The sequence below is a fragment of the Molothrus ater genome, chromosome 5, assembly GCF_012460135.2.
Source record: "Molothrus ater isolate BHLD 08-10-18 breed brown headed cowbird chromosome 5, BPBGC_Mater_1.1, whole genome shotgun sequence".
Taxonomy (NCBI): Eukaryota; Metazoa; Chordata; class Aves; order Passeriformes; family Icteridae; genus Molothrus; species Molothrus ater.
In genome coordinates, this window is record NC_050482.2 from 3149471 (window position 1) to 3175142 (window position 25672).

Sequence of the window (25672 nt, forward strand, 5' to 3'; positions counted from 1 at the left end):
TGAAGCTGGTGGGTGATGGAGCAGCAACATTGCATTTGGGAAATCCACATCACAAAACTTCCCTCGTGTGCCCAAGAGCTTTGTACCATCAAGTTCAATTCCTGGGGCTACACAGGACCATCCCTAAGGGTCCCACCATGTGCCCAAGGGCTGGTTGCACTCTGTGGAAGCTGGGGGTCACCTCTGATCCTGTGCTGTTGGAATGGACTGGTTCCCATTGATATCCACCATGAGCCATTTGGGTTGGCGAACCAAGGCACTCACTGGGATGCCCAGGCTGGACTCTCAATTCCAGCCTGTAGTTTCACCTGGTGGTTACCTCTCATCCCTGCAGGAGTGTGCTGGAGAGCCTCTCTTCTCCCTTTTCTGTGCCATCAAGCAGCAGATGGAGAAGGGCCCCATCGACTCCATCACGGGGGAGGCGCGGTACTCGCTGAGCGAGGACAAGCTCATCCGGCAGCAGATCGACTACAAGACCCTGGTGAGTGCTCTGGGCACACCTTCCCCTGGGCTGATCCACAACCTTCTAATGCCTAAAGGGCATTTAGACAGCAGAAACCAGTGGTTGAACCTATGGGGTGATTTATTCTTGTGTTTTAGTAGGGTAATTCTGCCTAAGGGTGGGCACGAAAATTTAAAAATGATGAGGATTTCAGCATCAAGGAATAGTCAGAGGTGCACAGTGAAGGTCAGCTCTAGAGCTGGTGCAGCCCTCCCTCCTGAGAAAGCTCAAGTCAAAGAAAAAGGAACTTGATTTAAAGATTTCAAGGGAAAGAAAACCAATCCCTGCCACTGAGCCATTTCTCCCAAAATGGAATTGTGTGCATAGGGTAAGATACACATTGCATATGTGCAGCTTTAGCTTCTGCTCTGAGATTACACCCTCTTCCCACTTGATTAAAGAGCATCAATTAAAGAGCATTAGATATCTCTTCTTAGGGTGTTTGTGGGCCTTCATTCTTCCCTGGATGCATTAAATCCACTCTAAGTCTCTGCTGGATGAAGAACACTTTCTAAGCCTTCAATGATCCTTGTAATTTTTCTATTTCCCATCTTTATTCTCAGCAAATCCCAAGTTTGAGGACAGTCAGAAGATGCTCTAAACTTATCAGATTATTTTATTTGCACTTTCAAATGAGGGAAATTCATCTCACTTAGCTCCAGATACCTCTGAGGGCTGTGTCCAATCACAGAATCATGAGGTGGTTTGGGAGAGGACCCTAAAAGATCATTTAGTTCCAAGTCTTAGACCTTAACCTGTCTTAGACCTGTCTTAGACTTTAGCCCAGGCAGGCTGATGCTGGAAATGCCCTTCCATGTTCTTCAACTCCAGTCTAGAGCTGAGCTTTGATTGAATCCAAGTCTGATGAGGGGGTGGACTTAATTCTTAAATAAGGCCACAGTTGTATTCTGCATATTAAAAACGTGACTTTCTTACTGAATTGGCAAGAGTGCTGCTTCTCTGCTGTTATGTGTGGCTGTCTAAAATTTCAGAAGACTGATCACACATGGAGAAAATGAGCAGAAAAGAGAAAAAAATGCAGCCACAGAACGATCACTTTCACCGAAGGAAATCCCCCCGATCCTTTTAGGCTTGATCTGAAGCAGCCAGCAAAGGGTAGTAATTATACATCAGGCTGAACAAAGCTCTCCTCTGCTGGCTTTGTGCTGTTTGATGATAATCAGCTCTCCCTCTTACATCTCAAGAGCAGACAAATATACCCCGATAGGAATCTCAGCAGATTTACAGAGATCAGCTCTGGTGAAGGAGATTAGGAAGGAGCAGAATATGAATAGGATTGTTCTTCATTTCTGTTTCTCTTTATTTCTGTTTTATTTTGTCCTTCTTCTACCTTCCTTGAGCTGCCTGACATCTTTTATTAAAAATATACAGTAATGAAATAAAGCCAGAACTGATTCAGTGGTTGCAATATGGGAATTCCAACAGAAAAATGGAGAGAGAATATTTACAGAGGCCTGGAGTGACAAGACAAGAGGGAATGACTTCAAACTGAAAGAAAATAGGTTTAGATTGGAAATTAGGAAAAAAAAATTCTACCCTGTGAGGGTGTTGAGGCCCTGGCACAGGGTGCCCAGGGAAGCTGTGGCTGCCCCTGGATCCCTGGAAGTGTCCCAGGCCAGGCTGGACAGGGCTTGGAGCAGCCTGGGATGGTGGAAGTTGTCCCTGCCCATGGCAGGAGTATAGAATTAGATCATCTTTCAGGCCCTTCCAACCCAAACCATTCTACAATTCTATAATTCTCAGAATGCTTTCCTGTGCTTGGCTTTTTTGGGGTCTTTCTCCTTTTTCTCCACCAAGTCTCACTGTATGAAAACCCCATGGAACATTCCAGCCTAATACAGAGGTGAGAGAAGGATTTCTGTCCCTGAGACTGGAACTGCAGAGATATACTGGTCTCAGGAAAAAACACACAAACTCAGAACCAGGGTCACCATGGGAGTAATCACAAGCTGTGCCTTTATTATTTAAATGCCACTAATGTGTAGTGGAAATCAGGGCTTAGCTGAGCCAAGCTTTGCATGTATACAGACACTCAGAGACAGATCATGGCTGGAAGAGCTGGCAGATAAAAAAAATGCCCAAGGATGGAGTAAAAGGTCAATAAACACAAACCCAGAGAAATGAGATGTCCCAAGGCCACACAGAGTCAGTAGGAGAGCAGGGCTCGGAGATAACTTCTCCATGTACTCCCACTCCCATTCCCATCCACGCTGACCCCACACCCTGATGGGACACAGAGTGACAGAACAGTGCTGGTGTCCTCTCAGTGCCCAAATAGTCCCATCCTTGAGTGACCCTGAAGCCCAAATGAAGCTGGTGGGTGATGGAGCAGCAGCAGCCCTGCATTTGGGAGATCCATATCACAAAACCTCCCTCAGAGTGACCAGTCCTGTAGGAACACAAGCCATCACGGGGTCTCTTCCCCACCAGCTGACATCAGAGATTGTGTTGAAGGCTCTGAGCAGCACTGCTGGAGCAGTGGGATTTGGCTTTGGCTTGAGTATGGAGAAAGGTTTCATGCTCCACATGAGAACAGCTGGAAAACTCCACTGGAAAGATGGGGAATATGTGCCAAAGCCACTGTGCTCTGGGAGTGGGGTTGGCTTCCTTTACTGGGGTTTGAATTCCCTAAAATGTTGGAGGGACACCCTTGACAGTCATTGTAAGGAACACAGAGGTGTTTTGGGGTTTTCAGGGGTCACCAACTGCCCCATCTGTGCTTGGAGCACACGAACAGCCCTTGGAAGAATTGCCTGCCCTGCTCCTTCTTCCAGCTGAGCTGGAAAAGAGGGAAGCAAGGATTACTGCAGCCAGGGTGGGATTGAGTGTGGCTCACTCAGGCAGAGTTTTCCTGGCACCTTCTAAAGTTGATGCATCCCTCTGAAATTCCGGGATAACCCAGATCAAGTACCCATTGTCACCTTCCAGCTGGCTGCTGGTGTGGGGATACTGCTCAGCACCTGCAGGAGATGTTGGGGTCTTCTGCCCCAGCTGCTGGCCTGGCAGGGCAGCTCAGATCATTTTAAAGAAAAGCAAGTGCCTTCTGTGGGGAACTGACCCAAAATCCAGCTGTTTTTATCAGAGATTATAACACCACAGAGCTTCCCCTTACTGGCACCAGCTCATTTTAGCTGAGCTCAGACCACTGAGAGAGAAACCTGGAGAGTAACTTGGTCCCCAGAGCCAGGTGTGACCCCAAGGAGCTGTCCCAGGCTGCCATCACTGCTCCATTTCCCGGTGATAGAATAATTTTAGCTGGAAAACATCTTTAAGATCATTAAGATCCTAAACTAAACACCAGTGCAGGCTCTCAGCAATCAGCTGGGATTTTCTGGATGCACCCAAGAAGTTTGCAGAGGAAGAGGTTCCTGTGGGCTGGGAATGGGCATAACCCAGGAGAGCTGCAGACCAACTAATGGCCTTCAACACTGGATTCATTTCAACAGTTTTGTGTACAATTCTGTGATCCTTTGAGATGAAAGATGCCCCAGAACTGTAAATCTCTGCTGTTATTATGATCTGAATTGATGATTCTTTTTCAATACTTCTGGAAGTAACATACAAATAATAGCATTATGATCTAATCAATATCTCCTATTTACATCTCCCCTTTCATCCAGCAAGATCACAGAGCTCTTTGTAAGCAGTATCTTCACAAGTCCCTCTTGGCTGAGCACAACATCACCAAAGGGAGCCTGGTGAGGCAGTGTGTAATTAGGCTGATAGGATTTCACCCCATTTTTGAGTTCCCACTGTATTTTTGGAGGTGAGGATGGAAAGTGATGGACAGTCCAGCACCTCTTGCATGCTACAGAAGGGAATTTAAGTCAAGGTAAAATTTGTCTGAGGCACCAAAACCAACATATCTGCACTTGTAAAAGTGCCACAGGAACATTTTAATGACCATGTACAGCCTGGAGTATCACTGAACACCCCTTTCAAGTGCAAAGGTGTGCTAAGTTTATAAAACTTTACAGACTTCACACTTGTGCCACCAGAAATGAGCAGAATGGTCAAGAGAGACACAGGCAAGGCTTAGCAGGGAGATTGCTGTTAAATACTCTGTATTTAAGGTATCCCCCCTCACCACATGCTTTGCATTTATTCTTGGACAGAGCGGAGAAAATCAAATTTTCCTTCTGAGAAAAGAGAGGCCTCTCCACTTGGGTTGATTTTCTTCTTCTGTATGTGAAAGCAAAGGTTGCTGATGCTGGTTTGTGTTTCATTTCTTAAGGAGCCCTGCATTTCAGATTAATAACATTCTTCTGAGGAGAGTCTGCTCAGCTCCATGGCTGTGCAGATGGACAAACATAAAGCTTTTCACTGGGATTATCAAGACCAGGTGGCAGTGCAAGGAGGCCACTCCTGAATTATGTCACCTTGACATCTCAATGAACATTTTTTACTGAAAGCACTCAGCTGGTGTTCATGGATTTCCTGCTGTTAAGAAAGAAATTCTTCCCTGTGAGGGTGGTGAGGGTTAGGGTCAGAGGTGCCCAGAGAAGCTGTGGCTGCTCCTGGATCCCTGGCAGTGCCCAAGGCCAGGCTGGATGGGGCTTGGAGCAGCCTAGAACAGTGGAAGGTGTCCCTGCCCAATGCAGGGAGTGGAATGAGGTGATCATTGAGACCCCTTCGGACCCAAACCCTTCTGTGACTCCATGATTAAATAGAATGAAGACCCTCGAGGTGAAACCATACCTCTGTGCCTATGTGAGGGAGGGAATACCCTTGGTACCCATTTTTATGGCAGTCATATTTTCTGGAAAAACCCCTTTGCCCAGGATTTTCTTCTGGGAAGCCTCAGAGAAAAGGAAAACAATATTATCTGATTTGCTTCTCCTGTGTTTTGCTGCTTTGGAATGTGGTTGGAGATTGTTTATCCAACAGGTGATTGTTTCATTGGTTTCATGGGAATTGTTCTGACTTAATGACCAATCAGGGTCAAGCTGTGTCAAGGCTCTGGAAAGAGTCACAGGTTTTTCTTTAGTATCTTTTTAGCCTTCTATCTGTATCCTTTTAGTATTCTTTGGTATAGTTTAGTATTCTTTAATATATTCTAGTATCATAAAATAATAAATTAGCCTTCTGAGAACATGGAGTCAGATTCCTAATTTCCTTCCTGCCGCAGGGCACCCCATAAATACAACAGTTTTTTGCACCCTAGACCCCTCCTGTAGGATGCAGACACCACGAGGGGGGGCAGCCAGAGGGTTTCAGTGCCCTGTGCAAGGTGTGGTGCCTCTCCCTCAGGTGCTGAGCTGCGTGAACCCCGACAACGTGAACAGCCCCGAGATCCCGGTGAAGATCCTCAACTGCGACACCATCACCCAGGTCAAGGAGAAGATCCTGGATGCCATCTTCAAGAACGTGCCCTGCTCCCACCGACCCAAAGCTGCTGACATGGACCTGGGTAGGAGATTGCTGCTGGCCGGGGGGGGGACAGGGGAGCTGGGAGATGGACAAACTCCATCCAGAGACTTTGCTCTGGACAAAGAGCAAAGAGGCGTTTTGGGGTTTTCAAGGGTCACCAACTGCCCCATCTGTGCTTGGAGCACAAGAATTTTGTCTTATATATCAAGAGGTCTATTATCATTATAGTGCAAGGATTCCACATCACCAGAGTTTCACACCTCCTCAGTGTTTCTCATAGGCAGTTCCTCTAAGCACTGACTCTTCCTGGTCCTTGCAGTAACCATCTGACTCCTGATCCCACCAATCCTCTCTTTTATAATACTGTTCTCATTGGCTACGGGTGTGGCCTCTTAGCATCAGGCCTGCTCCTAATTTCTAATTTGGTTAAACTGCAACTCGTTGGGGGATAAGATTACATTCCAGACCACTTCCATTTACCCATACTGTATCCCCCTACACAAGAACAGCCCTTTGAAGAATTGCCTGCCCTACTCCTTCTTCCAGCTGAGCTGGAAAAGAGGGAAGCAAGGATTACTGCAGCCAGGGTGGGATTGAGTGTGGCTCACTCAGGCAGAGTTTTCCTGGCACCTTCTAAAGTTGATGCATCCCTGTGAAATTCCAGGATAACCCAGATCAAGTACCCACTGTCACCTTCCAGCTGGGTGCTGGTGTGGGGACACTGCTCAGCACCTGCAGAGATGTTGGGGTCTTCTGCCCCAGCTGCTGGCCTGGCAGGGCAGCTCAGATCATTTTAAAGAACAGCAAGTGCCTCTCTCCACACCCCCTGCAAGGCAGAGAAATCACAGTGAGAGGGCAGAGGGGACATTTTGGTGATGTTTATGCTCCTGGCTTAGGAAATATTTGGCCTTAAAAAGACCAGTACCATGCTTTTCCGCCCAGAGAATTCATCCTTGGCAAAGGTCTGGAAAAAGCATGAGTGGGGCTGTTCTTGTTCTCTTGCCAAAGATCCCTGGAAAAAAGATACCTGGAGAGAGAATGCTGGGAGTAATCTGAATTTGGTGTCCACAGGAAGGTGTTGTACCACACCTGGAGAATATGGAAAAAATGTAGAGAAATCTGGAGGATATGAAAAATTGTAGAAAAATCTGCTCAGGCCATTGCTGAGATGTCTGGTGGAGAGCTGGGGACTCCATTGTGGCTGAATCTGCCAGAATTTGCTCTCAGTGACCTTCAGTGAAAGAGACTGGGCTGTAAAATGATGAAGTCTATAAAACCAGCTGAGCTGTAGAGGAACCAAAAGGAGAAGGAATGGACCAAGGCCAAGAAACGATTCACAGCAATAATGAAGGCAGCAATGAGAGGTCAGGGATTGAAGTTAAGTGTCTGAGTGTGCGTATGTGTAGGGGAGGGAGGAGTTCCTGACAGAAATTGCCCATCAAAGGCAGTTAGAATAACGAAAGAAGCTGCCAAAACCAGCAGCAGTAAAGAGCAGATCACGTACATCATCCAGAAAAGGACCCACGATGGCTCTGGAGTGCTGAGAGGTGGGGAGAGCCTGGGGGAAGGCAGGGCAGGGTGCCAGGGCACAGCACACCACAGGAATGGTGTTCACAGCCACATCTCCTGGCCCATCTGGTGGTCACAGAGAGCAATTCCTGCAGGTCTCAGGCTGGGTGTGGCTGGGGATTGTTTGTTCTGCTGTGACGGTGAAGGATGTGTCCATAATGAGATGCAGGAATTTTACCTGCACACTGTAAGTACAGGGATTAACTGGATTCCACTTTAGTTCTGGGAACCAGAAGCGTGTGTTGTGTGTGTGTGTGTGTGTGTGTGTGTGCAAGTTTCCAGCTGGAGGCTGACAATTCTGCATCCAGAATTGCTGCTGGCTTAGGAAATAGTGACCTCTTCAAGACCAGACTGCACAGGGCTTGAAGCAACCTGGTCTGGTGGAAGCTGTCCACAGGAAGGGGTTGGAACTTTCAGATCCCTTCCCACCCAGCCCAATCTGTGATTTTATCACATCCTGAGTGGTGCTGAGGAGCAGAAAGTTCCGGAAAGTTGGCATGAGCATGTGCACCCCCTCAGAGAACAGGCTTGCCCACAGTGACAGCAGACTGGCTATTGGGCAGCTCTGGGAAACAATTAAATTAGTTTATATTTTAATTGTTAAAATATAAACTAATTTATATATGCCTCTCGATGAGGCAGCTCGGGGGGGAAACAATTAAAATATAAACTAAAAACCCCTTATCCAGTAGAAGATAGCAGCAATGCAGATAACAAGGTGGGAGGAGCATGGGTGAAACAGGAACAAGAGTGTAGCATTCACATTCTCTAAAAAAATCCCTCCACCCAGGATTTTTCTCCTGGGAAGCTGAGAAGCCTCAGAGAAAAGGAAAACAATTCTTATCTCATTTGCTTCTCCTGTGTTGTGCTCACATGTGGAATGTGTTTGGAGATTGTTTACCCACAGGTGATTGTTCCATTGGATTCTGCTGTGAATTGTTTTTACTCTTTGGCCAATCAGGGCCAAGCTGTGTTGGGGCTCTGGAAGGAGTCACAAGTTTTCATTCTTATCTTTTTAGCCTTCTATAAGTATCCTTTCTGTATTCTTTAGTACAGTTTAGTATAGTATTCCATAATATAATATAATATAATATAATATAATATAATATAATATAATATAATATAATATAATATAATATAATATAATATAATATGATATGATATGATATGATATGATATGATATGATATGATATGATATGATATGATATGATATAATATAATATAATATAATATAATATAATATAATATAATATAATATAATAACCTTCTAAGAACATTGAGTCAGATTCATCATTCCTTCCTTCATCTGGGGGGAGCACAAATACAAGAGGGTCCACACACCCAGCCACAGCTCCATCCCAGCTTTTCCTCAAGGAAATGATGCTCCTTGGCACCTGGCATCCTTCAGAGATGCTGAAGGCAGCAAGGGGAGTGCAGAAAGCCCTGCAGGCCCTCAGGAGCCATCCCAGAGCTCTCAGGATCAGCCTGCACTGAGCTCAGGGCTGCAGAGGGGCTGGAGCAGAGCAGGGCAGAGCAGATGGCTGCAATCTGGCCTTGGAACCCGTGGCTTTCAAACAGCAGCATCATTTCCTGCTCCCATCACCATTTTCTGGGCTTTCTGTCCATGCTCAGGCCAGATTGCTCACATGGCAGAAAGCAAACAAGCTAATGAGTTGTTTTGAGCTGTTAAATGCGGGGTAGCTGCAGGCAGAGGGACTTGTGTGTGTGGCAAATGTCACAACGTTTGGCAGTTGCCCAGGCAACTCCTGGAGGGGGTTGTCAGCTGAAAGCCTTGATTTTTGGACACCCTGAGGTTAGGTTTTAGTCCAAACCCCCAAATTGGAGCCCTCTGAGTAATGACTTCTTTCCACGGTGATGATTTTTGTTATTATCATTTTTAAAAGATCTCTCCCACACATGAAACACCCCATCTTTGGGAAAGCAGCAAGGTGTGAGGGTCACAAAACAGGAATGTGGCTTCATGCCGAGGTGTTTGCTCTTCCCTGGGGTCTGGATGCTTTTTGGAAGGTGGTGCTGAGGTCAGAGGTGGAGGGAGGGAGGGAGCTGTTGGCTTGGCTTGCTCTCAGTGATGCTGTCCCAGGTTCATTGTGGACCATGCCAGGTGAGATTTCACTGCCTCACCAGCCCTGCAGTGCTGGGATGTGGGTTCATTTAAACTCGAAGCATTTAGACTGGGTCTAACTTCAGTATGTGTAGGGTAAGACAGAGAGTTTGCATTCATGACTCCTGAAGACAGGCTGGGAGAGCTGGAGGAGACCCCAGAGAGACTTCAGAGCAACTTCCAGTGCCTAAAGGGGCTTCAAGAGAGCTGGAGAGGGACTCTGAGCAAGGGCCTGGAGTGACAGGACAAGGGAAAATGGTTTAATACTAAAAGAAGGGGAGTTTTAGATTAGATTTTAAGACAGAAATTCTTCCCTCTGAGGGTGCTGAGGCCCTGGCACAGATTACCCAGAGAAGCTGTGGCTGCCCCTGGATCCCTGGAATGTCCAAGGCCAGGCTGGACAGGGCTTGGAGCACCCTGGGACAGTGGAAGGTGTCCCTGCCATGGCAGGGGTGGCACTGGGTGATCTTTAAGGTCCCTTCCAACCCAACCAATCTGTGATTCTATGATTCACTCCATACAGGATGAAATATTTCTCTGTCATTTTTCAGCTCCATGTTCTGAGATAAACTTTTGTTCCCATCCCTTTCTCCACCCCAGAAACAGAGCTGAGTTTCTCCTCTCTTCCTAGACCTGGATCAGAGGGAGATGTAACATTTCCTGTAGGATTTGAGGTGCAGGGTGACATCTCCCCATCTTCCCTCTCCCCACAGAGTCACCCCCTAGCCAGGCATTGCTGCATTCACCTCATTGCCAAAGGGGCCCTGGAATTTCCTTTTTCCCAGTCAAGTTTAACAGAAAGGTTGTTCCTTAAAAAAAAAAAAAAAAAAAAAAGAGAGAGAAAAAAAGGAGCAAAGAAGTAATTCCTGCGTGCAATAAAAAGATACACTATCTGCTGAATGAAATATAAAGGCTTCACAGCAGCTGTCTCCTGAGTTTGCATTTACCACTGCTCCTGATTGGAAGGCTTGATAAAGTTAATGGGATTTTTACCTCCCTCCCCCTCTCCTCCCTCTCCCTGGAAGGTGGGAGTGTAACAAATTGGATTGGAGTGTGTCTGTCCTTTGTGCTGGATCCCAGCAGAGAGGGGACAGGGTGCTGCCAGCAGGACAGAGCTGGCAGGGCTCACTTAATGCTGTGAGCATGGATGGCAGGGTCACCTTCTCCCTTCCCATTGCTCAGTGAACTATCAGAGGTGAAGTGATTTGTGTTTGGGCAGGGAAATCAGGCTGTAAAACTGAGACTGGAGACTCCAAGCCTGCCCTGGAGGTTTTCCTCCTTGTTTTGTGCAGTCAGGCTGGCCCTGAGTCTTCCTCACACAGCCCTTCTCTGCAGCAAGGCCAAGGAAGGGCTCAGGAATCCCCTGATTCTCTGCACAAAAGGTTTGAGGAAACATCTCAGGGTGTCCCTGGAGCAGGGGGAAATCTGCTCTGAGCACCTTGCCCAGCCCTGGGATACAAATAAAGCCCAGGATAGGGAAAGCTGTGCTCAAAAACCTGTGCATCCCTCCCAAAACACGAGTGTGTGTCTCTCCAAAGGTGAGCCAGGGCAGAAAACATTCAGAAACAGGAATATGCAGAGCCATGAAGGAGGGAGGACAAAGTGACACTGTCCCCATGACCCCATGAGAAAGGCACACAAGAAACACTCTGTGACAGCAGAATTGGCTTTGGCCATGAGTGGGGCACTTTCTAAGAGCACCATTTCCCATCCCAGCCCAAACTTCAGCATTTTTTGCTCTTCTAAGCAGTGTCTGGGAGCAGTTGGATGGCAGGGATCTGGCCCAGGTGGAAATGAGCAGAGAGCATCATCCTCAGACCCCACAGGGGTGATGTAGGTGCAGTGGTTTTCAACAGTTTATTCTATTTCTTTACTTTATATTTGGTGTATGGTATGGGATATGGTACACTCAATGTTATGTTCTTTAGTTTGGGTGCTGATAAGGCTGGTTTTGAAGTGAGTTTTGTTGCTTGATTCAATTTTTTTAGGGATTTTATGTTTTTAAAGGACTTGTTTTTTAAGACCTAAGATGGTGTTACAGGACATAGCATGAAGTGTAGGGTAAGTCTCTAATTATTTAGTGGTGGTTTTTGTTATTGTGAGTACACACTGTTTACCTTGGTGTGTTTGGGGTAGTGTGATGTAGTTAACTTGTTAGGCTTTTCTATATTCATATTTGGACTATTGTCTGCTATTCTGTATGGCTTTTATTTGTTTGGTTTGTTTGATGGTAGTCTCACAGTTATGGATAATCTGAGAAACGCTGTTTATGGTTAGGTTTATTCTTTGGTCTTGTGCTTACTTGTAGGTGGTATCTCTACCTCCTTAACGTTCCTGAGCTTCTTTCACCTTTAACATTTGTTTTTCACAAGAGTGTGTACAGTTTTCTAGTAGCTAGAAGCTCTCCATCCCTTCCATCAATGCCTCCCATGCAAAACCACCCCAGCAGGTGAGGATGTGAGGAGCTGCAGGAGCTGAAGGGCAGTTCAGGATCAGTTCTCAGCCAACACAACCTTTGCTCACCCTCAGTGTCTCCAGCCAAAGTAACACCCAGCAATAAACACAGTTGCTGACCTCTCCCTGCTAATTTCAATGAATAATAAAGGCAAGTGCAGCTTTCCCATTGCATTTTAATTATGTGATAAGAAAAGTGCTGAAACCAAGAGAAATTCGCAACGGTCCTTGCATTTTTATATTGGGAAAAACAAACAAGGGTGGCAGGTGAAGTCTCCATATCCAAGAGTTCATTTTAATTAACTCCTGCAAATGAATGGGCTTTTTGCTGTGGCTCTGGCTAAGCTGTATTTGGTTGGGTCACTGTGACTGAAACGTGACAACCAAGAATGGTCCAGGTTGATGAAGGCACAGGAAGAATTCCTCTCCTTTTGGTCATGTTCATGTTTTCCTTGCTTTAGGCAATTCCATGAGCCCTCTGTGAGGAAAGCTGTAGCAATCCTCCTCAGGGCTCCAAGATCTCAGAAGTCTTTTCTAACCTTAATGATTCTGTCATTTTATGGAGTGTTCTTCAGGATTTGAGCAAAAAATGGCACCCTGGGAAGTGAGGGGCTGCTCCAGTGCTGCAGGAATTCATCATTCCAGGGCAGAGGCTGCAGAAGTGGCAGCAGCAAGAGCCCTCCTGCCCACAAGCAGGTGCTGAAGACTTGTAAAATTTACATCCTCCATGGAGCAGAAGTTGGATCTGTCCCTGGCTTTTCCCCCCAGTTGTGCCCCTGCTATTGTTGCCTAATATCAAAAGAGAAAAACTCTTGCAATGGAGTTAAAATACTAAAATAAAAAGCAGACCTTTATCTGGAAGCTTCCAGGGGTCTCAGTGGTCATGGGTACACCCAGTGTTGCCTTTTCTAAGTTTTATAAGTTTAACAAATTATCATAACTAACAAACATTTGCCAATTGGAAGAGCAGCTGGTCAGGAAATTTTCCCCCTGGATTCAGAATTCAGGCAGTTTTCCCTCTGGATTCTGCTCCATTGGAGTTGATCCAGGGCTTCTTTGCCCCATTTCTTGTTGTGTCTTCTCAGATTCTGACCAGAAAACAAAATGTTCTTCTTGTAGGTCCTCTCCTTGAAAATAAGACTAAACAGTATTTCAGGAATGTGTTAGAAGCTCAGCTTATTATTTTAAAATCTAAGAGGAAGGGCAGGAAAAATCCTAGGAGATAGGTAACTATGGAATAGCAATCTACACAGCTACAAACATATGAAAAATATATAAAAAAATTTTGGACATTGCCATGCCTGTACCTAAGGGCTTTCTGCTGCCCATCAATGGATTTGAGATGGAAGAAGCATTTTGGGAGCACCAGTGGGCATGAGCTGAGCTCAGCACAGGGGTTCTGTGCCCAACCAGACTCTGCTGTGCCCAGGGGACCCCTGTCTGGGCTGGGTCCTGGTAGAGACACAGATCTCAGGCACTGCTGAAGGCTCTGTCTGTGCTGTGAAAGGAGACAGCACCAGGATTTCTGTCCCTGGAACAAGTGGCATTTGCTCCTGTCCCATGGGGATGACAAACACAGCAAGGGCAGGCTGGTCTTGGGGACAGCCGTGTTGGAGCACAAGAGAGCTGTGAGTAAATCAAGAGTTAAGGACTGTGAGTAATCAGGGTGTAGAGATGATGAGTGATGTGCCCGCACAGGTGTGTCCACGTGGATTCTGGGCACAGAGAGTGCCAGGGCTCTGTCCCTGTGATGACATTTGGTTTTTGTCTTTTTCTTTCTATGCTCCCTGTATTATTCACTCATCGCTCTCTGCAGCTCCTGAAAGGTGCCTGTGCTCAGCTGAGCCTGGGCTCTTTCTCCAGCAGCACTGACACAACCAGAGCACACAGCCTCGAGCGGTGCCAAGGGAAACTCAGGTTGGAGAGCAGGAAAAAGCTTTTCCAGCAAGGGGGATCAAGTTCTGCAATGGCTGCCTGGGGAGGTGGTGCAGTCCCCAGCCCTGGGTGTGTTTGACAGCCTGGATGTGGCACTGGGTGCCAGGGCTGGGCTGGACTCCATGGCCTTGAGGGTCTCTCCCAGCCCAGGAATTCTGTGAATTCACACATATATTGGTAGCCCTGTAGCCTATTATATTTGTGGCTCGATTTCCCAGTCATTTTCCATGGCCTTTCCCTAGGCAGAAAGACAAAACAAATCCCAGAGCCCCAAGCCCCAGGAGGTGCAGGGTCCCAATGCTATCTTGGTTCTTCCTGGGAATCAAGGTTGAAAACAACTTTTTGAGTTACATTCTCATGGACAAAGTACATCCAGTGCCAAGGGGAGGCTCTAGAGAAGGGAATTGCATCACCACTTGTCCTCCTAACTGGTGCTTTTTATCAATTATGCTAATTTCCTAAAACCTATGCAATCATACTCCCCCCTGGGAGGGGTGGAGACTTTTGTGGACATCTTTCCACAACTGCCCCTGAAGGCCTTCAAAGCAAGATCAGCTCTTGTATTACTAAATATTACTAAAATTATCTCGAGTTTCATTTCCAGGTTGGGAAAAAGGCAACAAACACCTGTCTTATTTATTTATTTATTTATTTATTTATTTATTTATTTATTTATTTTCTCCTTGCAGAGTGGCGGCAGGCGAGCGGGGCGAGGATGATCCTTCAGGATGAGGACATCACCACCAAGATAGAGAACGACTGGAAGAGACTCAACACCCTGGCACACTACCAGGTATCTGTGGGAGAGAGTGGGCAGGAGTTGGGTCTTCTTTCTGCCAAAGCAAAAAGCAAAATGTTACTGTCTTGCCCAGGGAAGTGGTGGAATCAGCACTCCTGGGAGCATTCAAAGATTTGTGGATGTGGCACTTGGGGAGGTGGGCTGGTGGTGGCTTTGGCAGTGCTGGGTGAACAGCTGGGCTCGATGATCTTAAAGGTCTTTTCCAACCTTAATAATTCTGTGGTTTTTATTGTGCTAGGGAGCAGAGGTAAGGAGTGGTTGAGTGGGAAGTAACTGGGCAGAACCCCCATGCTGTCCTTGTCCCATTTATCCTGAACAGCACTAGAGAGGAAGCCAAGGGTAGAAAAAAAATCTTTTTTTCCCTCTCAAAGGACACCCCTGGTGAGTGGAGGTGGTGAACAGGAGATGAGAACAACACAAGTTAACATTTCTCATGCAGGCAAACAAATCAAGGCCTCTCATGCCCCTTTTTCCAATGTATCCATGACCTTTTAATGCAAGCAGAAATCAGAAGGAAGAGGGAAAAATGGAAAGAGGGAGGCTTGGTGGCTGGAAAAGGGAGGTGGAAAATGGCATGGCTGGAGAGCATGGAGCAGTGGAGTTGTTATTGCAAGGAACTTTTTGATCTTTAACCTGCTCCAAGTGACCTGCTCTGCTTCCCTTCCTCCCTGCATGACCTGAAATTCATAATAGAGGGTTAGAGATGTCTGAAAATGTCTTACACAAGTGGTAGATTTTTTAATGAAAAAAGTGAAGTTTTGGTCAAAGTCTTCTCCCTTGAAAAAAAACCACCAGCAAAACAGACCTCATTAAATTTAATCCGATGCTGACGATTTTGTCATTTCCTCCATCACACCTCAGCAACCTCTGTTTCATAACAAGATTATTTTCTCTTGTCACTTAAGAGCTGAGCTGAGGAGGCAGCAAGCAATAATTTGAAAAGGAAACAAAACTTTTACTTCAGATTGACTAAAGCATTGCTGGCTGATTTTGATTTGATTTTCTTTTTCCCCCAGACAGAGCAAGGATGTTTCCTGCTTTATTTCATCAGCAAACCAGGCATAATTTTCTTCCCTCTCTGTGCTTTTTCCATGTTTTCTTTGCTTCAGGCAATGAGCTCCCAGCTGTATGATGAGCTGGGCCAGGTCCTCAGGAAACATCATTTTCCTGGCTGTCCTGGAGGCTGACACAGATCATGCTGGGACAGACACTGAGATTGCCTTTGCCTCAGTTTCCCCATCTGCGGTGTGGGGCTAAAACTACAAAGAGCCAATAATTGCCTTCTGTGATAGCTGAGGGGCTATTTAATTAGCCTCTGCAGTGCTTTGAAGATGAAAAACTCCATGCAAGTGCTAATTATTATTATTATTATTACACAGACAAGAGTTAGATGTCGTTAGAAGGGATTTTTTTTACCCATCTCCTCTTTATGATGTCTTATTTATCACAGATGTTCCTGATATGGCTCTTTTGAGCCATGGGCTTGTTAACATTTCTGACATGGGACCCACATGATTTGCCTTGTTGTAGAAACAGAAAGCCTGGCTCCTTTAAAAAAGTCCCGTGGTCCCTCAAAACATTGTCCCACGACATCCTGGACATGGGGCACTCCAAACCTGCTGCTTTGTCACCCTCTGACACCACAAAGAGAAAGAAGTTGTGGCTGTCCCTTCAGCCCAGCAGTGCCTTTGTCACAGGGAAGGGTGACAGGATCATAGTGGAACATTGCAGACAGGAATGTTTGAACCAGGCACCCAGATTATCACCTGCAATCCAGGAGGAAGGAATGGAACATTTCACATCAGTTTTATCATCCTAATGGAACAGCCAAGCCTGTTTGCAGTAGCTCAGATGATTTTATTATTCTCATGCTCCTTCTCTGCCTAAGAGCTTCCCTGGGATGAACCTATTGTCAGATTTACTGAGGTTAATGCAAAAACCACCCCTGGAAGTGCTTAAAAGGCCTCTGGATGTGGCCCTTGGGGACATGGCTTAGTGGTGAACACAGTGGGGCTGATTAATGGTTGAACTCCATGATCTTAAAGGCCTTTTCCAACCTAAATGACTCAGTGACTCACACTGTCGTCACTGGGCTTTGAATCAGGGCCTGGATGGAGCAGAATCTGTTTGTCACCACTTGTCCCTTTGTCCAAGTGCAGATTCTGGCTGCAGATTTTGTCCCTTTTTATTACTAGACCAACTCAACAAAGCAAGAAATCAAAGCTTTGAGGGTAAACTGTGCCCTGCCTACAGAGACACTGATTTGCAGCTCATGCTGCCCTAGGCATGGTCCTCAGCCACTTTTCAAAAGTTTATTGACTCAGTTTATCCTATTTTTAATGCAGGTCCCAGATGGATCTGTGGTGGCTTTGGTCTCCAAGCAAGTCACTGCCTACAATGCAGTCAACAACTCCACGGTGTCCCGGACGTCAGCCAGCAAGTATGGTAAGGGTTTGTGTGTCTTGGGTTTCTGTGGTTGAAATAACCCCCAAAGTATTAGAAAGTCTTTTCTCCCAGCCCCACAACCGAAGAAGAAGTCGAGATTCCTCAGTTCTGCTTTTCAGGGTTGTTTATTTTCTCTTATCTATTCCATTCTTTCTCTGACCTGCTGAGGTCTGTCCAGCAGGTTGGGTTGTGGCACAGTCCCTGCCCTTGGGGTGGTGTTGGCTTTTTATACTAAGAACTACCTGTACTTTATTTACAATAATTTTCCAATACCTATCACCTATGTTAGACAGTCTGGCTCTACTCTAAACCAATCCAGAAGTGCCAACGTCACAGCAGAAAATGGAGGACAAGAAGAAGGAGAAGAAGGACACTCAGATTCCTCCATCTTGCCTCCTGAACCCCCATTCTAAATCCCCAAAATTCTACATTTTCACCCTGTGACAAATTCACTATCATTCTACTCAAACTCTTGTGGCTTGTAAATCCTCACACAAAGTTGGTAATTGTTTCCATGGGCTAAAATCCAAGGCACAGGTGTTTGTGACTCCGTGCCAAGGTCTCTGAGCCCCCTGCCAGGGTCTGGAATCACCCAAGGCAGCCAGAGGAATGTCCTGGGTCCTGACACATGTGCTGGGATGGACTGGGAGAGCACTGGGAAGAGATCCCAAACATCACAGTGGTCACCAGACTCTGAGCACCAGCAGGGAAAATGATGGGTGGGTGATTAGTTGGTGAAATAAGGCAGGAGGAGAGGATTTAGCCATCTAAAACTCTGGCAGCTCGTTCAAAGTGTTGGTCCAAGTGGTTGCTCCTGGGAGGTTCTCCTCCCTCATTAATGAAAGGAGGAGTCTGTATAATTAGCTGCCTCCCTCTTAGATCACCACATGACACTCTTTAGAGTTTGAGGTCTTTATCAGCAGATCTCAAGGCAGTGGATTGCTGTTCCCACTGTCCCTGTGAGACAGCAGAGTGACACAGCTGTGGAAGGGACTTCAGGTGGGAACTCCTCTGGAGGGCCAACAGGGACCTCCTGAGTGTCACCCACCCCCTCCACACCTTCCTCCCTGCACTTGAACTGCATCCAGCCCGTGTGCCACTAAGGTGATGCTGGACAGCAAAGCAAAACATCCCTGATGCACAACCAGAGTGCTGCAAACCCCCCTCCAACCTGAATGCTGCTGTCATATCACTTTATTAATATTTTTAATTTATGGAAGCATCTCCAATCCTCCTTACTCCCTTTATCTTAAAGAAAAGAGCAGTTACTCAATGTCCAGAGGTGCCCCCTTCCACTTTCTCCAAGGACATAAATGATCCATGAGGCCTTATTAATATTCATCCTCTTTGCCATGTTGTTGCAATTACTGAAAGACACAGTGACCTTTGGAAAGGAAGACTTGAGGGGGGTTAATTTCTGTTGGATTTCTTTAATTCTTTTGCCATTTGATTTTTTCAGGAGGAGGGAATAGGGAAGGAGGCAGGGGGAGGAGAAGATGTGGTGGGTCAAAAAGTGATTGTTAATTGCAATTAAGAAAACAGCATCCAGAGAGAAAAAGGATATTCCATCTGATAATTAATATGTAGAGATTGGTAATGCATTAATGAGGCTGATTCAGATCTTGCTATAGAAAGGTGCAACACTTCTGATAATTATGGTTGGAAAAGGCAACATTGCTGGAAGGTCAAGGAGAGGGGAATGCCTTGTGCCATCACTCAGAGGCAAAGAAAGGTAAAATTTTGAGCCTAAAATATTCTTGGAGAGGAAATTTGTGGCTGTCCACCTGGGGTTCTGGCTGATTTCTGTCAAAACAAGATTTTGGAGCAGGGAGTGAGGATGGCTGGGCAGGAATTGTTTGCTTTGATACCAAGGGAGGGAGAGGGAGGCAGCTCCTTCTAAATCTGGGGATGAGGAGCTAAAAAAGAGATCACATTAGAGACATCAATATTTTTTTGTTAAGCTGCATGGCATGGCATGGATAAAATATGGGAAAACCAGTCACATAAGGAACTGGTTACCAAAAAGAACTGGTGCTACCGCTGAATCAAAGTGTCTGACAGTGACAGTACCACTTGCCAGGGAACATGATAAGAGGCAAAGATTATAGAGAGCTGGGAATCATTGTTTGAACCTCACTTAATTTAGTAGTGTAGACATTAACATCACACCTGGCTCGTGGTTGCTGAGCCAACCACGTGGACAATGCTTTGAAAAACACTTTTGGTGGCACGTCACAAACAGAACTCCTGAAAACTCCAATGCCAATGTTATGAATATGAACGAGGCCAAACTTTCTCTGGAGAAAGAGGTTCTCATTTATTAAAATAGCTGCAAGGAACAGAGTACCCAGGATAAGCCCAAGCACCCACACAGCGAGCCAAAAACAGAACAGTGAGCTACCCCCAAGTGCACTGGGTTCACCCCAGAAAACAAGTTTCCAAAAAGAAGAACTTTGACCCAACTGAACTTCCCCCATTTATAGCACCCTTCGAGTCCAGGATTGGTCCATTTTAGATCCACATGGTGATTGGTCCATTTCCAGGCTTCTCATTGGTCTTTAACACCGTTAAAACACTGTCTTTTAACACCATCTTTAAAGATTGGTCTTTAACGCCTTTCATTCTGGACCAATCGTTTCTGCAGGGTTTCGAATGATGGTCAGATCTTCGGTGCAATCCCTCTTTGAGCTCGCCTTGTCCCGCCAGACCACCCTTCCACCAAACCCTGGATGCTTCTCCTAGAACATTCTAATAACCCCCCCCACTCTTAATGTAATGCAATTAATATAACATAATTAATACAATAGAATTGAACTATACCCTAATTTAACATAACTTAACTTTTCCTTATAACACCAAGAGCTGCTGAGACATGTGAGGGACCCCTGTTTTTGTGTATCCCTGCAGAAAACATGATCCGCTACACGGGCAGCCGCGACAGACTCTTAACATAATACAATTAATATAATTAATACAATATAATTGAACTATACCCTAATTTAACTTAACTTTTCCTTATAACACCAAGAGCTGCTGAGACACGTGGGGGACCCCTGTTTTTGTGTGTCTCTGCAGAAAACATGATCCGCTACACGGGCAGCCCCGACAGCCTCCGCTCGCGCACCCCCATGATCACCCCCGACCTGGAGAGCGGCGTCAAGATGTGGCACCTGGTCAAGAACCACGAGCATGGAGACCAAAAAGAGGGTGACCGAGGCAGCAAGATGGTTTCTGAGATCTACCTGACCAGGTTACTGGCCACCAAGGTACGTGGTGAGGGCAGGGGACAAGGGGAGTTTGAGAGCGGGGTGGAATTTCTTGTCGGCAAGAAGTGAGAGGCCGCTCAAAGGATGCCAAAGTTGGGTAAAAAGAGAGGAACGGAAGGGAGATAAGCAAGGGGAGAGTTCTGAGCATGTGGGGAAGGAGATTGAGCTTTGGAAGCAGAGTCCAAAAAGAGACACTGGAAAAGCAAGGAGGAGCAACAATCCAGGGCCATGAGATTGGTGGGAAAAGCACAGCAGGAGGTGCTGGACTTGTCAAATATACTGGTTTGTAATTTGTACCAAAACTGAGCAAGTGAGGACCCAGGGCAGGTGCTCAGAGCAGGCTCCATAGATGTGTCAGGCTTCACAGTCTGAAATGGCTCCTATATCACAAAATCCTGAGTTTTGTGGTACAAATCCTCCTCCACATTTTCCCTGGGCCAATAAAGACTCTTGTGCTGATGACTTGGAGAGGGTTACATTGACCTTACAGTGAGACATGAAAACTCAGCATGCACAGAGAGAAAATACAGATTAAATCAAGCGGGGGCAGAGCAGGGACATCCTGACCTGAGTCTCCAAACACATCCATAACTTTTTCATTTTTGTCAGGTATTAATAGGCACAAACACAATTCCATGTGTTCACGCAAATGCTGCCTGAGTTTGCCCATCAGACACATTTCCATCACTAGTTTAAGTCCTACTTTCCAGATTTACCTGCTCATTTATTCCTCAGCTCATTTTGCCTCTGATGTCTGGCTCTCCCTGCAGCCTCACTCAGGCTGGCTGAGCTGCAGAGGGATTTGGAGGAAAGGCAGCTTTGTCTTCAGCCCCTGGTCCATGCCCCATTCCCTGGCATCAGGAGGCTTTTATGGATCACACAGCATGTGAAAAATGTTGAAAAAGGAAAGTGTTGCTCCCCAGGGCTCAGGCCCCAGCTGGTGTAGACCAGCAAGCATTGGACTGGTGCTGATTTATGTTGTCTGGGGATGCAGCCCCTACCCCACCACTGAACTGCATTTGCTTTCTGTTCTGGGTCACAAACTCAACACTTGGGTTGGGTTTTTTTGTTGGATTTTTTTTTATTGTTGTTGCTTTTTTTGTTTGTTTGGTTTGGTTTGTTTTTTGTTTGTTTGGGGTTTTTTTTGTTTGTTTGTTTGGGGTTTTTTTTGTGGAGATATCAGGAAAGCAGCTGCAAAACCTGCACAGCAACAGAAAGAGTAGGAAGGTTGGGGTTTTATTGTTTCCCCTCTTGGGCCAAGCAATTTTCTTTTCTCATTGTGACCGTTTGAGGGAGGGAAGGAGAGAGAGCAGTTGCTGTAATACAATCCCCAGGAAGACTTCGTTAAACTGACAATGATTTTTATTCTGGTAAATCCCTGACCTCTGATACCCAAGAGCCTCTCCCCTGAAAGCCTCAAAGGTTTTTGTGGCATTTGTGAGGGTGAGCATGTAGAGAACTAATTCCCTGCAGGAACTGAACCTGAGAGCAGCTCTTCCATGTCAGACCAAGAGGATTCCCCCTCCTGAGCCCTTTCTGAGTCAGATGTGCTGCAGGGCTTTGTTCACCCTGCAGGAGTTCACACAAACAAAAGGTGCCTCTGTTTGTTTCCCAAAGAATAAATCAAGTGGTGAATCAGCCAGAGACACCAGCTTTCTAATTAAGTGTTTGTTAGCTCTAGGTAAACTTGAGTCACTCTGGTGGAACCCGGGGCTTTGTTTCTAGAAAGGAGACATTTCTTCCCTAGGCCTTGGAGAAAGGGCAGAGCTGTATATTGCAGGAGAGGAAATTTTTCATATCAGGGAATGTTTGTTGGAGATTCAACCGATTTTCCGTTATTTTAGTGCCCTGCCTGGTTCCACCCCAAACCCAGCCTAGAACTCCTCAGCTGTCTCCTTCTCCAAGCCTGGCCACCCTCAGACATTCCAGCTCCTCTCCTTCCTGCTGAAAGTCAATTGTCCTCACAAGGGTGACTCCAAGCCCTCAGTCTGGGATTCTCCTGCCCGTGGGGAATAAAAGATGAGGAGGCCTCTTGGGAATGAAGTTTGTGTTATTTAGGACACTGGTCACACATTAACCACTCTAGGTTCTCTTGTCCTTTTTGTCTCTGTGACACCTTCTGCTGTGCTCTACAGCCTTCTACAGGTTAGATGGTCCTGAGTGAAAGCCAGCCTGGAAAATTGCTGGGTTTTGTCTCATGGATGCACTAAAGCATTGAGGATGGGATGCAAAAAGAGGAATCAGTGTGGAAATGAGGTGTAATGGTTCTTGTGATGATAAACATTCCTGCTTCAAGACATTTGTATTGAAATTCCCAGGTCATGTCACGTTTAACTGATATTAGAGAGCCCTCAATTTTCAGTCACACCTTGGTTTATCCACAGACCTGCCCTGTTTTAGTGGGGTACCAAAATTCAACATCCTCTGCCCACTTTGTACCTCATGTTCTTCTTTCCTTCCTTCCTTCTCCCACCAGGGCACCCTCCAGAAATTTGTGGACGACCTCTTTGAGACCATCTTCAGCACTGCCCACCGTGGCAGTGCCCTCCCCCTGGCCATCAAGTACATGTTTGATTTCCTGGATGAGCAGGCAGACAAGCACAACATCCACGACCCCCACGTGAGGCACACCTGGAAGAGCAACTGGTGAGTGAGTGAGACAGCCCAGCACAGCCCAGCATGGATTCTGGGCTGGAAGGAGACTAGAGGGAAGTGTGGTTGGCATCAGCCTGCTGGAAGAGCTGAGGACCCTGGTGTGGGGCTCAAAGGACGAGGCTCAGTTCTTGTCAAACCAATGGAGAAGTCAGAAGATCCCAAAATCTGAAGGATTAGCACTTTGGCTAAACAGGTCCCAGTTTGCCCTGTGTTACATGGAAATGGCAGGATTTGTGAGGGATTTGATGAGGAAAAATGAAGTTTTTAATTGCTGCAGTGCCCAGGCTCTGCATAGGAATATGCATAATATGCCAGAATATGCCCAGGCTCACATAGGAATATCTAGGGAGGCATGGGAGAGGATTCAACACCACTGCCTTCATCTGCACTGGGTGTTTTAATTCCCAGCCCTATTTGTTTGCCCACACAGAGGTATCTCAGGGCAGCTGAGAATTTTAAGGTATCCAAGACATCCTCAGAGGATGTGGAGCACCTACAGGAGATTTGTACCCTCCTGGGTAGAGGCCAGGAGAGCATCTCCAATGGTGCAAGGTATTTAAAGGGCCTGGAGCTGGATGTGAGTGTTCTTTGGAGTGAGTAACAAAGGGTGGCATCAATGACAAAGTGTGACATCCGTGGCAAAGTGTGACATCAGCCCCCTGCTCCAGCTCCTCATCCCTGCAATGGGACAGTGGGAAAAGCCAGGATCGGTGGACAAAATTCCCCTTTCTGCTGAGTTTCCCGGTTGGAAAGAGCTCCCTGGGGAATGGCTCCCTCCCCTTCTCCTGAGCAAACACAGGGACTATAAAAGGAGCAGCAGAGGAGAGCCGTGGGGCTCCCAGCTCATGCATTTTTTCCTTTTCCCAGCCATGCAGTTGGCAGATCGTCACAGCGCCGGTGACATAAAAAAAGAAACCCCATGCACCAAAGAGGCTTTCAACTAATGAAACATTAGCATATTATTAACATTATCTGCGGCACTAATCTAAGGCTGATTGCAGCCACTCAGCCTAAATGAGCAGGAGGTTTATTTAAGGGGGGAGGGGGGAAGGCAGAGTGTGTGTGTTTGTGGGAAAAGGGGCAGTGTGAAGAAATCTGTTCAATCAGATCAAATTAACTCAAAGTCGCATCACAGGGCTCCGTTATTCCCAGCCAGGGACATCGTCCCCTCTCCCCTCCCCGCAGCCAGGCACACAAACACACACTCTGCTCCTCACCAAACACCTGCACAAGGGCTTGTGCAAGGTTCACCCATCCACCTCATCCCCCCAGTGATGATTCTCCATTCCCAGCCTAAATTCCCACAACTCCATTGTGTCTCATTGCTCTTTTTTTCCTTATTCTTCCCTGAGGACTTGTGGGACAGGCTGTCCAGAAAAGCTGTGGCTGCCCCATCCCTGGATTGTTCAAATCCAGGTTGGATGGGGCTTGGAGCAACCTGGGATAGCGGAAGGTGTCCCCACACCTGGATAATCTTTAAGGTCTCTTCCCACCCAAAGCACTCTATAATTCTGTGTTTTCCAGCATCTCCCTCTTCTCCTGAACTTGGCTGACCAGATTCCCTGTGTGGGGCTTTCCTTTACATTTGTTCTGTGATTTTGCTGCTCAGGAGAACACACAGAGGTTTAGGAAAACACAGTGTCAGCCCTCTGTCAGGAAGGTTGTTACCCAAAATCCATCAGGCTTGAGATGAGTTTTTTACAGTGTTGTGAATGCAATGAGCAAATGGGAGGAACTGGGGAGTTTGTCCTGGATATCAGGAGAATTTGCTAAGCTGAAATGATGCAGAGTGAAGGTAGATTTAGAAATCTGCCTGAGAAAGAGACAGGGGCTGGGCTCTGTGTTCAATGACACATCCCAGCTCCTGGGCCTGATCACTGCCGTGCATCTGCCCTGACAAAAGGCTCCAGGCAAAGGCTGGTACATGTATGAGGTACATGTACCTCAGGGCATCTCATACAAATGAGCTGCTCTTTGGAGAAAAAGGGGGAAAGGGGCTTTGGATTGCAACTGGAATAGCATTTCCTTGGTTAGGGCAGATATATTTTCATATCAAAGGCTGTGATACTTGTGATACTTGTTTCCCAGCTCCTTTTTTTTTTTTTTTTTTTTTTTTTTTTCTCCTTGAGGCAATGGGGCTTTCCCTGTCATGTAGCAACTGCTTCCTGCTCAGGGTACTGGGATCTTGTGCAGGCTTGGGCTGGAGCAGCAGAGAGTGACAGGACATGGTGTCCTAGCACACAGGGTGTGCCATGAGCAATTCCCAGTCTCCACCTGGGAGCTCTACCTACCTTTCTTCCCATGGGATTGCTGTGAGGGCTAAAAGCCAAGTCCCTCAATGACAAATGTGTAGAATCCCAGAATGGTTTGGGTTGGAAGGGACCTTAAACTCATCCAGTGCCACCCCCTGCCATGGCAGGGACACCTTCCACTATCCCAAGTTGCTCCAAGCCCTGTCCAAGCTGTTCTTGGACACTTCCAGGGATCCAGGGGCAGCCACAATTTCTCTGGACAGCCTGTTCCAGTGCTTTAT

The 25672-nt window shown here is 46.5% G+C and overlaps 1 protein-coding gene across 1 annotated transcript in view; it reads left to right on the top strand.

The window, feature by feature from the left end:
* PLXNA4 (plexin A4) overlaps window positions 1–25672 on the top strand; it is a 507966-nt gene that overhangs the window by 461534 nt on the left and 20760 nt on the right. The window contains exons 24-29 of the mRNA XM_036400402.2: window positions 335–481; window positions 5774–5933; window positions 14664–14767; window positions 17119–17218; window positions 20294–20484; window positions 22961–23130. Coding sequence (XP_036256295.1) covers window positions 335–481; window positions 5774–5933; window positions 14664–14767; window positions 17119–17218; window positions 20294–20484; window positions 22961–23130 — 872 coding nt within the window. The remainder of the gene's footprint in view (window positions 1–334; window positions 482–5773; window positions 5934–14663; window positions 14768–17118; window positions 17219–20293; window positions 20485–22960; window positions 23131–25672) is intronic.